The sequence below is a fragment of the Maniola jurtina genome, chromosome 25 (genome assembly GCF_905333055.1).
Source record: "Maniola jurtina chromosome 25, ilManJurt1.1, whole genome shotgun sequence".
Taxonomy (NCBI): domain Eukaryota; kingdom Metazoa; phylum Arthropoda; class Insecta; order Lepidoptera; family Nymphalidae; genus Maniola; species Maniola jurtina.
This window is the reverse complement of record NC_060053.1, coordinates 3,519,907-3,534,219: the sequence shown is the minus strand read 5'-3', so window position 1 is coordinate 3,534,219 and position 14,313 is coordinate 3,519,907. Positions and strand designations below refer to the sequence as shown.

General features: G+C 38.6%; 1 protein-coding gene across 2 annotated transcripts; it reads left to right on the top strand.

Annotated features, from left to right (window-relative positions):
* Window positions 1-944: 944 nt before the first annotated feature.
* Window positions 945-13,679, top strand: LOC123878025 (proton-coupled amino acid transporter-like protein CG1139). Of its 2 annotated transcripts, none has more exons than XM_045925049.1 (12): window positions 945-1,257; window positions 2,800-2,945; window positions 3,589-3,733; window positions 4,933-5,063; window positions 5,878-5,962; window positions 6,849-6,987; window positions 8,729-8,926; window positions 10,051-10,156; window positions 10,471-10,584; window positions 11,339-11,438; window positions 12,917-13,011; window positions 13,582-13,679. In XM_045925049.1, the coding sequence occupies exons 1-7, from the start codon at window positions 1,240-1,242 to the stop codon at window positions 8,797-8,799; spliced, it is 735 nt and encodes a 244-aa protein (XP_045781005.1). In that variant the 5' UTR covers window positions 945-1,239; the 3' UTR covers window positions 8,800-8,926; window positions 10,051-10,156; window positions 10,471-10,584; window positions 11,339-11,438; window positions 12,917-13,011; window positions 13,582-13,679. The 2 variants fall into 2 exon arrangements, with proteins under 2 accessions (XP_045781005.1, XP_045781006.1); XM_045925050.1 differs by having other exon boundaries at window positions 10,471-10,588.
* Window positions 13,680-14,313: the final 634 nt, after the last annotated feature.

The following is a 14,313-nucleotide window of genomic DNA, read 5'->3' as shown; positions in this document are numbered from 1 at the left end:
AACAAAAAAAAACTAAATTAAAAGCGGTCCATTAGTTTAGGAGCTACGATGCCACAGACAGATACACACGTCAAACTTATAACACCCCTCTTTTTGGGTCGGGGGGGTTAATCTCATTAATACATCAAAACCATTCCCGGCTCACTTCTTAGCTGTCTCTTTTAGAATGAGAAGGGTTTTAGCCATAGTCTATCACCACTATAATACATAAACAGGTTTAGTAAAGAAACAGAAAAGAAATAACCTGGCATTACATCTAAGGGTGGTTAAAATATATCAGAATTATACTAGGCACCTAGGTGGTAAAGATGAAATTAGTTTCGATGACGTGCTGGTAGTTAAAACCATAGGTAAATACATACCTGTAATATGGTTATTTAGGTAAAGTATATCACATCAAAGTTGAAAAAAAAGATGTATAAGGTTAGTGTGAGAAACAACTCCACAAAAATCAAAATACAAGTATGTAAGTAGGTATATTTTATACTATCGCTATTTTTTATTTAAAAAAAAAATACACTGACAGTGTGAACTAGTAACGGAAACAAATTAAAGGACGCGGCTGACAGCCGCGACTTATACGAGTAGATACCAGGTTGATACAAACACAGAACTGTGCAAACTGTCGGACGTAAGGCGCCGACGTAATCTTGAGCCACGGTAATGGTATGATATATAATATTAGATATATATAGATAATATTACCGTGCTTGAGCGCTCAAACGTTCGCGGACGTCCGAGAAATATCTCGCAAGCCGCGTCCCAAATTGCACTACTAGTTACACTAATAGTCTCAGCTGTTGTGGCCGCGGCTTACGGACGCGTCCCATAGTATAGTTTTTTTCACGCTCAACACTGATTAGAACTTCTTGGTGTAATCTAAATAAAATAGGTTTATCTAATCAAAAAGGGCATCAATGTCATCAAAATATGACATACAAAATCAGTTATTCGGGTGAATTATTTTGTAACATAAAAGCATAAAACTTGTGTAAATATTTAATTAAAATCGTATCTACATTATGTTTCTATAATATATTATGGATATTAATATTAGAGTTATTTTCTTTTCAAGTTTTACTTACTTTATAATAATCATAACTATTCCATAAGATAAGAACATTGTTTCAAGTAAAACAAGAAATAAGAAATTCCAATTTGCATCACCTACTCGATTTGTACTGAGTTTACAGGCTTTATACATTTATACTACCTAATACCATGAATATTGCTTAAATTATGGATTCTCCACCAAAGGTAAACAATTTTATTGATTTCGAATACGCAGAGAGCATCACGCTCGCACAAATCAGCACCAAATTGCCAAATATCAAGCTACTCCAAAGACAGCTCGGCAAACGCAGGTCCAGCGTAATCGAGTAGAGGTCAATGATCGATATACATGGACTACAAAGCAGGTTACAAACTAGTACCATATCATTGCCATTATATTCTAGTTGTGATTACTGTTAGCTTTGATAACAAAGCGTGCATGCATGCTACCGTGCGACCGTACCTGCATTGTTTCTATTCCAGTTCAACGTTTTGGAAATTTCGAGATAAATCATTTCGACCGCTGGACACCTTTGTAAATCACCGACAAAATTTGCGGTACATTGCCAAATTTTCGAGGCGATTTTCATGAACTAGGTACCTATGTCGCGCTGTGATTTTACGTTTTTAGCTTACTAGAGGATGCCCGCGGCTTCGCCCGCCTGGATTTCGGTTTCTTAAATCCCGCAGGAAGTCTTTGATTTTCCGGGATAAAAAGTAGCCTATGTCCTTCCCCGGGATGTAGCCCATGTCTGTACCAAATTTCATCAAAATCGGTTCAGCGGTTGGGCCGTGAAAACGTAGCAGACAGACAGACAGACGAACTTTCGCATTTATAATATTGGTATGGATTGTTAGGAATAACAAGTGTAAATTAATTTATAACACCCCCGACAAGTGAAGGTTACAGTAACTAGAAAATAGCTGATAGCTTTCAAACGACTGAACCGATTTTCTTGGATTATAGCTAAGAACACTCTCGATCAAGTCACCTTTCAAATAAAAAAAACTATATTTAAATCGATTGATAAGCTTAGGAGCTACGATGCCACAGACAGATACACAGATACACACGTCAAAGTTATAACACCCGTCTTTTTGGGTCGGGGGTTAAAAAGAGAAATAATATAAATAATGAACTTGAAGACGAAGAAGAAATGCATGAAGCTGTGATAGCCTAGTGGTTAGAACGTCCGCCTTCTAATCGGAGGTCGGGGGTTCGATCCCAGACACGCACCTCTATTATCGGAGTTCTTCACACACCTGTATGGCCGATTCACACCAATTGCGTATGCAGCACGTAAACGTGACACGTGCGTAGTGACGCACATGAACCCGTAGATGTAACTGCACGCATTGCGTCTGCGTGAACGTTCACGCCACGCAAGCGGTATGCTATGTTTCATACAGTTCATTACAACGCAATGATACGCGCTACGTCTACGCTTACGCAACGCTTACGCAACGCTTACGCAGCCTGTGTGAACGTAATGGAGAACTCTCAGACACACGATTTCCTCACGATGTTTACCTTCACCGTCAAAGCAAGAGTTACTTTAGTTCTATAATAATATTTTTTGGAGCCGATACCAATTAGCTGCGCAAACCATCTACTCTTCATATTGTTGCGTGTCTATATCTGCCAATCCGCACTTGGCCAGCGTGGAATATGGCCCAAAAACTAACCCGCGTTCAGTAGTGAACCGGCGACGGGTTGACGATAATATCTGTTTTTGTTCTTTCTAGGACGATGACATATCCCTAAATACACTGGAGCTGGAAGTGAACAAGTATCTAGACAAGGAATCGATCACTGGATACGATGTATATCCGGGTGTTGAGATGATAGACTATGACTACGCTGTTGAGAGAAAGAATATGTATTCTACCAAGTATGATAACATTATGCTTCTATATTTTGTACTAGCTGATACCCGCGACTTCGTTCGCGTGGATGTAGGTTTTTAAAATTCCCGTGGGAACTCTTTGATTTTCCGGGATAAAAAGTAGCCTATGTGCTAATCCAGGGTATAATCTATCTCCATTTTAAATTTCAGCCCCAGCCGGTTTCGAGCACCTTAGAACCTCAAAGTAGTTTATCGGCTTTTCATACTGAGTCCTGTGTTTATCGATTACTCTGGTTCTCCTACGGATCTCTTCACTCTGATTTGGTCACGTAAAGAAACAAGGATATCTTTCTCCATCTCCCACTGAATCTGAGCTTTCATATACAGCTCATCCATCCATCCATCCATCAGCCTGTATGCGTCCACAGCTGGACGTACGCCTTTCCAAGAGCGCGCCACCAAACACGGTCCTCCGCCTTCCTCATCCACCCGCTCCCCGCCATTGCTAATCCTTTGAGCTATGTCGGTCGCTTTTGTTCTCCTGCGAATTTCCTCGTTCCGGATCTTATCCCTGAGAGTGACACCCAGCATAGCTCGCTCCATAGCGCGCTGAGCGACCTTTAGTTTGTGGACGAGGCCAACTGTCAGTGCAAGTGTCAGTATAAAGCTCATATTGTTGTTATTTCAGTGTAATAGAATCGACCGCTCATCTCATTAAGGGTTGCCTCGGCGCTGGTATACTTGGCATGCATGAGGCTTACATGTATGGAGGACTTTGGACTTCTTTGGGTCTGACAGTTGTCCTCGGATTCCTTGTGTCTTACAGTATGTGGGTAAGCACCTATAATCTATATCCACGGAGAGAAGTCTCTCTGTAACGTGATCCCATACAGATAACAGAGACAAAAAAGTCAATGGGCGTTAACTATTTTAATTGGCCAACCAATCACAAACGAACCTACGTTTTCCATATCAACTTTTTCCGTGGATGTATAAGTACCTACCGGACTTCGTCTGTGTAGGTGTTAGCTGGCGGGCGTACTCTGCCTTTTTGGAGTGTTTTTTTTGTTAAAACTGACTGGAAAGCGCTCTAAGGGGGTGCCGTGCGTATGTCGGCGAGCGCCGGCACAGACGGGGTCCATACTTGTATAGTTTAACTAACTTGTTACAAAAAACTACAAACTTGACATTGGCTAATCTTTGTAAAGTCAGACGAAAGAGAAAAAAAAAGTACCTACCTAGTAGGTAAAACATGGGCTTCTTTGTGATTGGTTAATTCTTTTCATTTATTTTGATATGTCATAAAAGCAACTTTTTTTATTTGCCCACCAAAAGTGAACGCAATATTCAAAAACCATTTATTTACTTTACATGTCCCGTATTTGGGTCATATAGATTACCTACTTACCTACTACCAAATTTCAATTCAGTCGGTTCAGTAGATTCGGAGCAAATTGGCTGTGACAGACAGACAAACAAAAGCACGAGTGATCCTATAAGGTTTTCGTTTTTTTCACTCGGACGTACCTACCTACGAAACCCGGAAAACTAAAAGCAAAAAAATCATAACCCTTCCTTTCGGCTTCGCCGTAGTCGGATAAAAACCGGCGAAGTGTGAGTCAGACTCGCGTACTGAGGGTTCCGTACTCGGGTATTTTTTCCAACATTTTGCACGATAAATCAAAAACTATTATACATAAAAATAAATAAAATTCTGTTTTAGAATGTACAAGTAAAGCCCTTTCATATGAAATCCCACTTGGTATAGTTATATTACTTTGAAAATTGAAACATATTTTAATATATTTTTTTAATGATGTAACCACAAATTCGCGGTTTTCAGACTTATTCCTGTTATCTGTGCTATAAGACCTAACTACCTGCCTTTCATGATTCTAGGACAACGGGAAGTACCCTATAGGCTTCTTGACAGACAGACAGAAAGACAGACAACAAAGTGATCCTATAAGGGTTCCGTTTTTCCTTTTGAGATACGGAACCCTAAAAATATTACTTTAAGTCTTTTTCTTAGATGCTGGTAAGATCAGCGCAGACAATGTACGGGAGGCTGCGAGTGCCGAGGCTGTCTTATCCCGACTTAGCAGAGGTTGCCATAGCGACGGGGCCTTTGAAGTCTTGCAGACGGTTTAGCAAGGCGTTTAGGTGATTAACACACACAAACTTTTCTGGGGTTCCGTATCTACCCGAACCGTTTAAGTTCTTGCATTTTTTTTATTCACTATAGGTCAGCGCTTGACCACAATCATACCTGATGGAAAGTGATGATGTGGTCTAAGATGGGACGCGTTTACCTAGAAGGTGCCTATTCACTCTTGTTTTAAATATACCCGGATTATAATTGGTAGGAAACACAGATCGCGGAAGAGTATTCCAAACCTTAGCCATGCGTATGAGGAATGAAGACTAGCATTTCACGAATACACGTGGTTAAGTCGTAAACTTATAATAAGTCAGTAAGTATTGTATGTAAAGTAAAATTTTAAGCATTTGCTAGCGCTTGCTCATTGTCACTGAACCGTGAAAAGCTTGCAGACAGACAGACACACTTTTTAACCCCCGACCCAAAAAGAGGGGTATTATAAGTTTGACGTGTGTATCTGTGTATCTGTATGTGGCATCGTAGCTCCTAAACTAATAAACCGATTTTAATTTAGTTTTTTTTTGTTTGAAAGGTGGCTTGATCGAGAGTGTTCTTAGCTATAATCCAAGAAAATCGGTTCAGCCGTTTGAAAGTTATCAGCTCTTTTCTAGTCACTGTAACCTTCATTTGTCGGGGGTGTTATAAATTTTTAATTTACACTTGTATAATATTAATAATGGATTAATACTTAATTACCCAAGTGTTCTAATCACTATTCGGTAGGCATTTAATATATAATGTATATATTGTACATGTATATCAAGAAATTTGCACGAATAATTTCTGATAACTTTTCCTTTTCCTCAATTTTTTCAGATATCTAACTGACACCTTTTTGTTTTTATCCTTCAATGGAACATGTTGTATTTTCGAAATAATGATAGCGCAGACACTTAAACAAGTAAGTGGTTTTGGTTAAATTTTTTTTTGTCATTGATACAGAAACCTAAGATACAGACTACAGTGGCGTACAAAAAGTGGTGTAAATATTAATTAATCACACTAATATTATAAAGGTGAAAGTTTGTATGTGTGTGTTAGTGTGTGTGTGTGTGTGTATGTTTGTTACTCCTTCACGCAAAAACTACTGGACGGATTTGGCTGAAACTTGGAATGAAGATAGATAATATCCTGGAGCTATCCAGGCTACTTTTTATCCCGGAAAATCAAAGAGTTCCCACGGGATTTCGAAAAAGCTAAATCCACGCGGGCGAAGTGTCGGGCGTCAGCTGGTTATCAAATAATTTTAAAAAATGCGGCCTTCCGCGAAGTTGTGCATATCTTTGGATACTCGTATGAATGTCCTGCCTTTAAAGTTTTATTTAAACTTTGAAAATCAGTGGTAGGAAACTGGTAAGACTCGAGTAGGTAAGTGAGAAAGACGGCACTTCTGGGAATACATGAGCGCACGAGTTGGTAATGCAAATTCCTAGGACGTAACAAGAAACTTTTAAGTTTTTTTTTAGGTATCCAAGTAAAATTCTTTTTTTAGGGATCCGTACCCGAAGGGTACCAACGGGATCCTATTAAGCCTTTGCTGTCCATTCGTCCGTCCTTTTGTTTGTCTGTCAGTCTGTATTTCTTGAACCACAATAGGTAGAGAATTGAAATTTTCACAGAATGTGCATTATTTTTATTGCCGCCATAACAACAAATAATAAAAAATTCTAAATGACCGTCATGAAAATTAAAAAAATTAGAGTTTTATTTTTTGTGCAACGGTACGGAATCCTCCGTACACGAATCCGACTGGCACTTGACCGATTTATTTCAAACTTTCCTTTCAGGTACTAGCGTCAATAACAGACTATCAAATATCAATGAGTTATCTTATTTTGATCATCACTGCACCTTTGGTTGGTTTGTGTGTGATAAGAAGTTTGAAATATTTGGCACCCTTTTCAGTGGTAGCAGATCTCATTGTTGGTAAGTAGCGACTTAGGCGTAATGCACACTTGCGGAGTAGAGTGGAGTCAAAGCCTCAAAGCGCAACATTTGTGAGGGTTCCACACCTGAAGGGACCCACGGGATTAAAATTCAAATTCAAATTCAAAATATTTTTATGCAATTAGACTTTTACAAGTACTTTTGAATCGTCAGAGCATCTACCACTGGTTCGTAATGCCTTTCCTCCCGAGAAGAACCAAGAATTCTATTACTAAGCCTCCGCTGTCCATCCATCGATCCGTCCGTCTGTCTGTTTATCAGCGGTCTCTATCTCGTGAACCATAATATGTAGAGAGTTGCAATTTTCACAGTGTTAGATATTTCTATTACCAAGCCTCCACCGTCCGGCCGTCTGCCCGTCCGTCAGTCCATCCGTCCGTCTGTTTATCTGTCAGCGGGCTGTATCTCATGAACGTAATAGATAGAGAGTTGAAATTTTATAAGAATGTATAGATATTTCAAATATAGCAACAAACACCTAATAATCATTTTTTATTTTAGTCGCGGTCAGTCAAAAGTGTACAATGTATTCTTGTACGATGGTACGGATTTACGGAACCCTTTGCGTGCGAGTCCGACTCATACTTGACCGTTTTTTTTTTTAATTTTTATTTAAATGGTTTTAAATTCATAATTACTCGTACCATCTATTGACAATTATTGGAACTGCGTTCATGAGGCCATGAGGTTTTACCCTTGTCTTGGCCAAGCAAAGACTAGTGGCGCTGCGCTGCCTGGAAAACTAAGTTTAACCGAATAATATTATTATGACATGACGCTTGATTAGATACAGTAGGTAGTTCCAGTGTTTTCCGCTATGTGGCGCTACATTGACTACACGTTTTGAAATCGACTCTTCGGATACGGAACCCTAAAAACTAATTAATTAACTAACTAGCTGATGCCCGCGACTTTGTCCACGTGAATAAAGGTCTTTAAGAATCCTGTAGGAACTATTTGATTTTCAGAATAAAAAGTAGCATAATATGTCACTCTCCAGGTTCTTAACTATATCTATGTAATCAAGTAAATCCGTTGCTTCTTTGTAGCAACAAGACAAACAAACAGAGACACTTTTGCATTTATGGCTTTTATTAAATAGATATAGAATAGGTAGTGGTAATTTTTCATTTTTTACAGCTCTCTACTGTCATTTGACAATAATTGGCGAACCTATCACCTATCACACTTCACACTAATCACACTAATATTATAAAGGCGAAAGTTTGTGTGTATGTGTGTGTGTGTTTATGTTTGTTACTCCTTCACGCAAAAACTACTGGACGGATTGAGCTAAAATTTAGAATGGAGATAGATTATACCCTGGATTAGCACATAGGATACTTTTTATCCCGGAAAATCAAAGAGTTCCCACGGGATTCTTAAAAACCTACATCCACGCGAACGAAGTCGCGGGCATCAGCTAGTAAGCAAAAATGGCGAGTCAATTGTTGCCACTGGTATATGGATTGTCTCATAGATTGTTACTTTGTATGCATATAATTTTTTTTGACGTGACAACGTCTTATAATTCGATAGAGCCGGCTGCACGCACGAAAAAACATGACTCATGCGGCGTTACCTCGCTCTGAGGCGTTCCATGTAAGGCTTGAAGTGCAAGCGAGAGCGCGGAACGAGCGACAAAGAAGCACAATCGGCCTTTGTTGTCACGTTCAACTATCGTCAGTAAACCGACTTTACAGACAACCAATTTTTTCAGTACTGTGCGTCCTTACAACAATGTACTACAGCATCTCAGTAGCGGCAGACCTGAACCAACGGCCTGCATAGAAGAGCATGCATGGATTGTTCAGATTCCTTGGCATATGCTTATACAGCATCAACGGGATAGGAGTCGCTCTACCTATAGAAAACAACATGCGGAGACCTGAGTATTTCAGGACAGTGTTGCAATGGGGTAAAACATACTCGATTCATATTTTTAGGGTTCCGTACCTCAAAAGGAAAAACGGAACCCTTATAGGATCACTTTGTTGTCTGTCTGTCCGTCGTGTCTGTTAAGAAAACCTATAGGGTATTTCCCGTTGACCTAGAATCATGAAATTTGGCAGGTAGGTAGATCTTATAGCACAAGTAAAGGAATAAATCCGAAAACCGTGATTTTCGGTTTCGACACCGAAATTTGTGGTTACATCTTTTTTTTTTTAATGTGTTTCAATTTTCAAAGTAAGATAACTATACCAAGTGGGATATCATATGAAGGGGCTTTGCTTGTACATTCTAAAATAGATTTTTATTTATTTTTATGCATAATACTTTTTGATTTATCGTGCAAAATGTCGAAAAAAATATTCGAGTACGGAACCCGCGGTGCGCGAGTCTGACTCGCACTTGGCCAGTTTTTGAAATGGCAACTGCGAGGAAGCTGTACCTACCTATTATTAAGTATTAGCAGCCAACTAAACTGTCAGCAACGAACAAAGGTGATAATAATACCTCTACATCTCTACATCTTCACGCATACCTACTTTGTCTTCAACTTTTTTTTTGAAAAGCTTATGCTTTGCTTTGCTTTCATAATATCTTTCAATATAAATTCGCTGCTCCGATGGCAATGACATGGCTGTATTCAGCAAATAAATAATTTGATTGATTGATTGATTGATTGATTGATGGGGAGGCTTATTCATTATTTATTACTAGACGTTGCCCGCGACTTCGTCCGAGTAGATTTCAGTTTTTTTTTACATCCCGTGGGACCTCTTTACTTTTCCGGGATAAAAGTTGTCTATGTCAATTTCCGAGACGCAAACTACCTTTGTACCAAATTTCATACAAATCGGATAAACGAATGGACCTTTAAGAATTCCGCAGGGATTCTTTTGTTTTCCGGGATAAGAAATAGCCTATGTCCTTCCCCGGATGTAAGCTAATTCTCTACCTTTCATCAAAATGTTAAACTGTTGGGCATTGAAAAGCTAGCAGACAGACACACTTTCGCATTTATAATATTAAGTACTTATGGATTATTTTAAGGGACTTTTCTTTGTGCGCCAAACTGTAAAATATGCCTTTTTACAGGAATGCCTTTCGTAGTGACAATGGTGATGATAATCGGATTCTTCGGTTACTGGGCCTGGGGTGAACAGTGCCGCTCTCCTTTCACGATACACATGCCCACGAAAATGTAAGCTATTTAACTGATTTTAATTGATTCAGTAGATCCTACTAATATTGTAAACGCGAAAGTTTGTAAGTATGTATATATGGATGTTTGTTACTCTTTCACGCAAAAACTGCTGGACGGATTTGGCTGAAATTGAGAATGGAGATAGATAGATTCAGCATTGTGTTTACCAGATCAAAGTAGCATGTGTACGTGTCGTCTTTATATACTAATTACCAAACACCCTGTATAGGATAGGTAACGGGATTTCATTTTCATTGCGCACGTGTCTTTTTTTGAAGTCGGTTAAAAACGTATTTTCTTTAAACTTTCAGGGTTCTAATAATTATGCAAGGTTTGCTAGCGATCACTTTGGGGGTTACATTTGCCGTACACTTTTGGGTGCCATTTAGAATAATATGGCACTACCTTGCAAGGCATTTCAAGACGTTAGTATGTAAATACTAAATCCATACTTAATATTACAAATGCAAAATTGTAGTCTGTCTGTCTGTCCATCTGCTAGCTTTTTTAGAAAATCAAAGCGCTCTTCTTTGATTTCTTTCTTCGCTCAAAGATTCTTAAAAACCTAATTCCGCGTGGGCAAAACTGTGGACATCATTTTTTTAATAAGTACATAGTACTTCATCTTTGAAACGGACACAGGCTAATTTATATCTCGGAAAATCATAGAGTTTTCACGGGATTTTTTGAAAACTTATTTCCCACGCGGACGAAGTTGCGGGCGTCATCTGGTAATAAAAACCCTCTTCTATTTTGCCATATTCTAATTACCTATTTAACTTCTTGTTTCTAAGATTCCGTACCCGAAGGGTGCCAACGGGACCCTGTCTGTCCATCCGTCCGTTCGTCTGTCTGTCCGTCCATTCGTCTGTCTGTCAGCGGGCTGTAGCCTGTATCGTGAACCGTAATAGGTAGAGGGTTGTAATTTTCACAAAATGTGAAATTTCTATTGCCTTGCCGCTACAATAACAAATAATAAAAATTTCAAAATGGCTGCTATGAAAATTAAAAAAAAACTTGTACGAGTTACGAAACCCTTCGAATGCGAGTCACACTCGCGCTTGACAGATTTTTTTTTAAATATAGGAAAATAGAAGTGACAGTTCTGTTTCTGTAAATAAAATTTGCTATTGTAAATGAAATTGGCTAAGTATATTATATGTTGTTTTACAATTTCAGGAAACGTGGAATTTGGGAGCGTTTATTTAGGACCATATACGTCTTTCTGATATCCTGTCTATCCATCGCGTTCCCGAACTTGGGAACTTGGATGAGTTTTGTAAGTATCTACGTACCAGTATCACACTAATATTATAAAGGCGAAAGTTTGTGTGTATATATGTATGTGTGTGTCTGTGTGTATGTGTGTTACTCCTTCACGCAAAAACTACTGGACGGATTGGGCTAAAATATAGAATAGAGATAGATTATACCCTGGTTTAGCACATAGGCTACTTTTTATCCCGGAAAATCATAGAGTTCCCACGGGATTTCGAAAAACCTAAATCCACGCGGACGAAGTCGCGGGTGTCATTTAGTCTATTATAAAGCATGTAACCAGAACGCTAGCAGAAACTTAGCGTTATTATTATACTACCTTAATCTAGAAAAAAATATTAGATCTGTAATAGTAACATTTGACACTACCGATTTCATCCATGCCATGTAAATTTTGCTGCAGGAAAATTCACCTCACACAATCCAATAACCATTTGCCTTATCTTGTAGTCTTAAGTGATTTAGTATTTTGTATACCATAGCGTGGCGTGGCGCGGCAATCACTTCGAGTGACCTATTTACGGAACGTTCGTTGACCTCTAGCGTCAGGCAGATGTTTTATTTGCAATATATTGGGAACTTTTAAAAATGCAGGGTTTTTTTAAATTTCATAGTTTTTTAGTAGTAGTTTAGTTTAGTTTAGTAATCATCAGCACTATCACCTGTCTGCTTTTTGCTAGCGTTCTGGTTACACTCTGTATTAAGTACTCTAACACTGGTTTTTTTTTCTCTCTCGTCTGGCTTTACAAAGTTTAGCCAATGTCAAGCTTGTAGTTATTTGTAACAAGTTAGTTAAACTATACAAGTATGGACCCCGTCTGTGCCGGCGCTCACCGACATACGCAGGGCACCTCCTTAGAGCGCTTTCCAGTCAGTTTTAACAAAAAAAAAAACACTCCAAAAAGGCAGAGCACGCCCGCCAGCTAACACCAACACAGACGAAGTCCTTGAGTATTACCAACACTGGTATTCATAGTCAAGAAAGGGGCTTCTTTAGAGGATGATTCAGACGACATGTGTTATACACAACCTTAATGCATTGTATAATATCGTTTATCGTTAGTAGATCTTGACTATGAATTCCGATGTAAGTTAATTTAACAGGGCTCTCTGCGTCACTTACTCCATACAATCGTAGTTCCCATTTTATTTGAATATTAAGCAACCAAAGTCCATGAAATTTCGCAGAAATATTTTAGAAACTAATACCTGTGCCTGTGGTGTTTTAGATTTTTTTAAATATGCAGTTTTAAAATTACAGGGGCCCAAAGATTTGTATGTGAATTTTTAAGACCGCGTAACTTTGAAACCGAATATTTTAACGGCAATCTAGAAAAACACAGGCATAGATATTAGTTTCTAGAATGTCTGCAAAATTTCATGGACTTTGGTTGCGTTTGTGTGGAGCGAGTGACGGAGAGACCCCTCTTAATTTGTTTTGCTTAATTTACTTACTCGTAAGTACCTACGTCTTTTTAGCTGGGAAACTTCTTCACGGCATTCTTGGCGTTCATATTCCCAGCGATGATGGAAACTTTCATAACGTGGAAGGAACCTAGGAAATTTATTTTTAGGTACTACTATTAATTAATTATTTATCTATAATTTTAATAAAACTGTTATAGCCTAGTGGTTAGAACGTCGGGCTCCTAGTCGGAAGTCGGGTTCGATCCCTACGCACCTCAAACTTTTCAGTTATGTGCGTTTAAGCAATTAAATACTTATCACTTGATTTAAAGGTGAAGGAAAACATCGTGAGGAAACCTGCATGCCTGAGAGTTCTCCATATACTCAAAGGTGTGTGAAGTCTGCCAATCCGCATTGGGCCAGCGTGGCAGACTATGAACGTAGTGTGGGACGCCCTCCAGCACGATGGACCGACGATATAAAGCGGCTGGCGGGAAGTGGCTGGACGAGGAAGGCTGAGGACCGGGTGTGGTGGCGCTCTATAGGGAAGGCCTATGTCCAACAGTGGAAGTCCACAGGCTGATGATGATGATGATGATGACAGACTATGGCCTAAACCCTTCTCACTCTGAGAAGAGACCCGTGCTCAGTAGTGTGCCGGCAATAGATTGATTATGACAATAAATTGGACGATTTCTGTACTGCGCCAGGAAGTTCATCTTTCGAACTTGTTTCAGGTTTTCGCTGCTAAAGAATGTTAGCTTCATACTTTTCGGTTTATTCTTAGGTGGAGGTGCTTTTTATTCGTGGTAAATAAAAATGATTTCAAATTTAATGCATGAGTTTAATTTCAAAAGTACCTCTAGATTGCATACTTATTTATAAAAATGGCAGCTAAAGTCACAAGGTTTGACAGCTCTAAATTAAATTTAAAACTGTCAAACTATGGCTGTCCTTTTCATATTACATTAGTAAGAAGAGGATGCGAACACTCTAAAATTTAGTTGTGCTCAGAATCAGTACCATTATCAACATAAATAAACCAAGGCAAACCAAGACAAACCAAGAACTCTTATGAAGAGATTACCTATTACAAATCACAATGTACGTTTTTCCTATACTTAAACATACTTGTAGATAAACTACATTGTTTAAATAAAACTAAATGAAACTGTTTATTTACATTGTCTAGTAAGATAAGGTTTTACAGTTTCACGGCTATCCACGATTATAAATAAATAAAGATAAAGGCAATTATAATCTTCATCTTAATGTAAAAGATAATGAAGACGTGGTACAAAACGGAAAAAGATTCTGAAACTTTTCTTTTCATTATTCGATGACTGTGAATGCGATTTCACCAGGTGGTACAAATTGTATGTCGCAGCGAAATGGCATAAAGCCGGGAGTTATTAGTAAGTAATTTATGTTCTAATCTAACCCAAACAAAATTTAGATTTTGGCGCCCT

What these genes read in the sequence shown, in the direction of transcription:
- LOC123878025 (XM_045925049.1), top strand. An exon ending in TTGTGTCTTACAGTATGTGG is followed by an intron (nt 3,734 to 4,932) that starts GTAAGCACCTAT and finishes TCTTTTTCTTAG; the next exon opens with ATGCTGGTAAGATCAGCGCA. An exon ending in TAGCGCAGACACTTAAACAA is followed by an intron (nt 5,963 to 6,848) that starts GTAAGTGGTTTT and finishes CTTTCCTTTCAG; the next exon opens with GTACTAGCGTCAATAACAGA.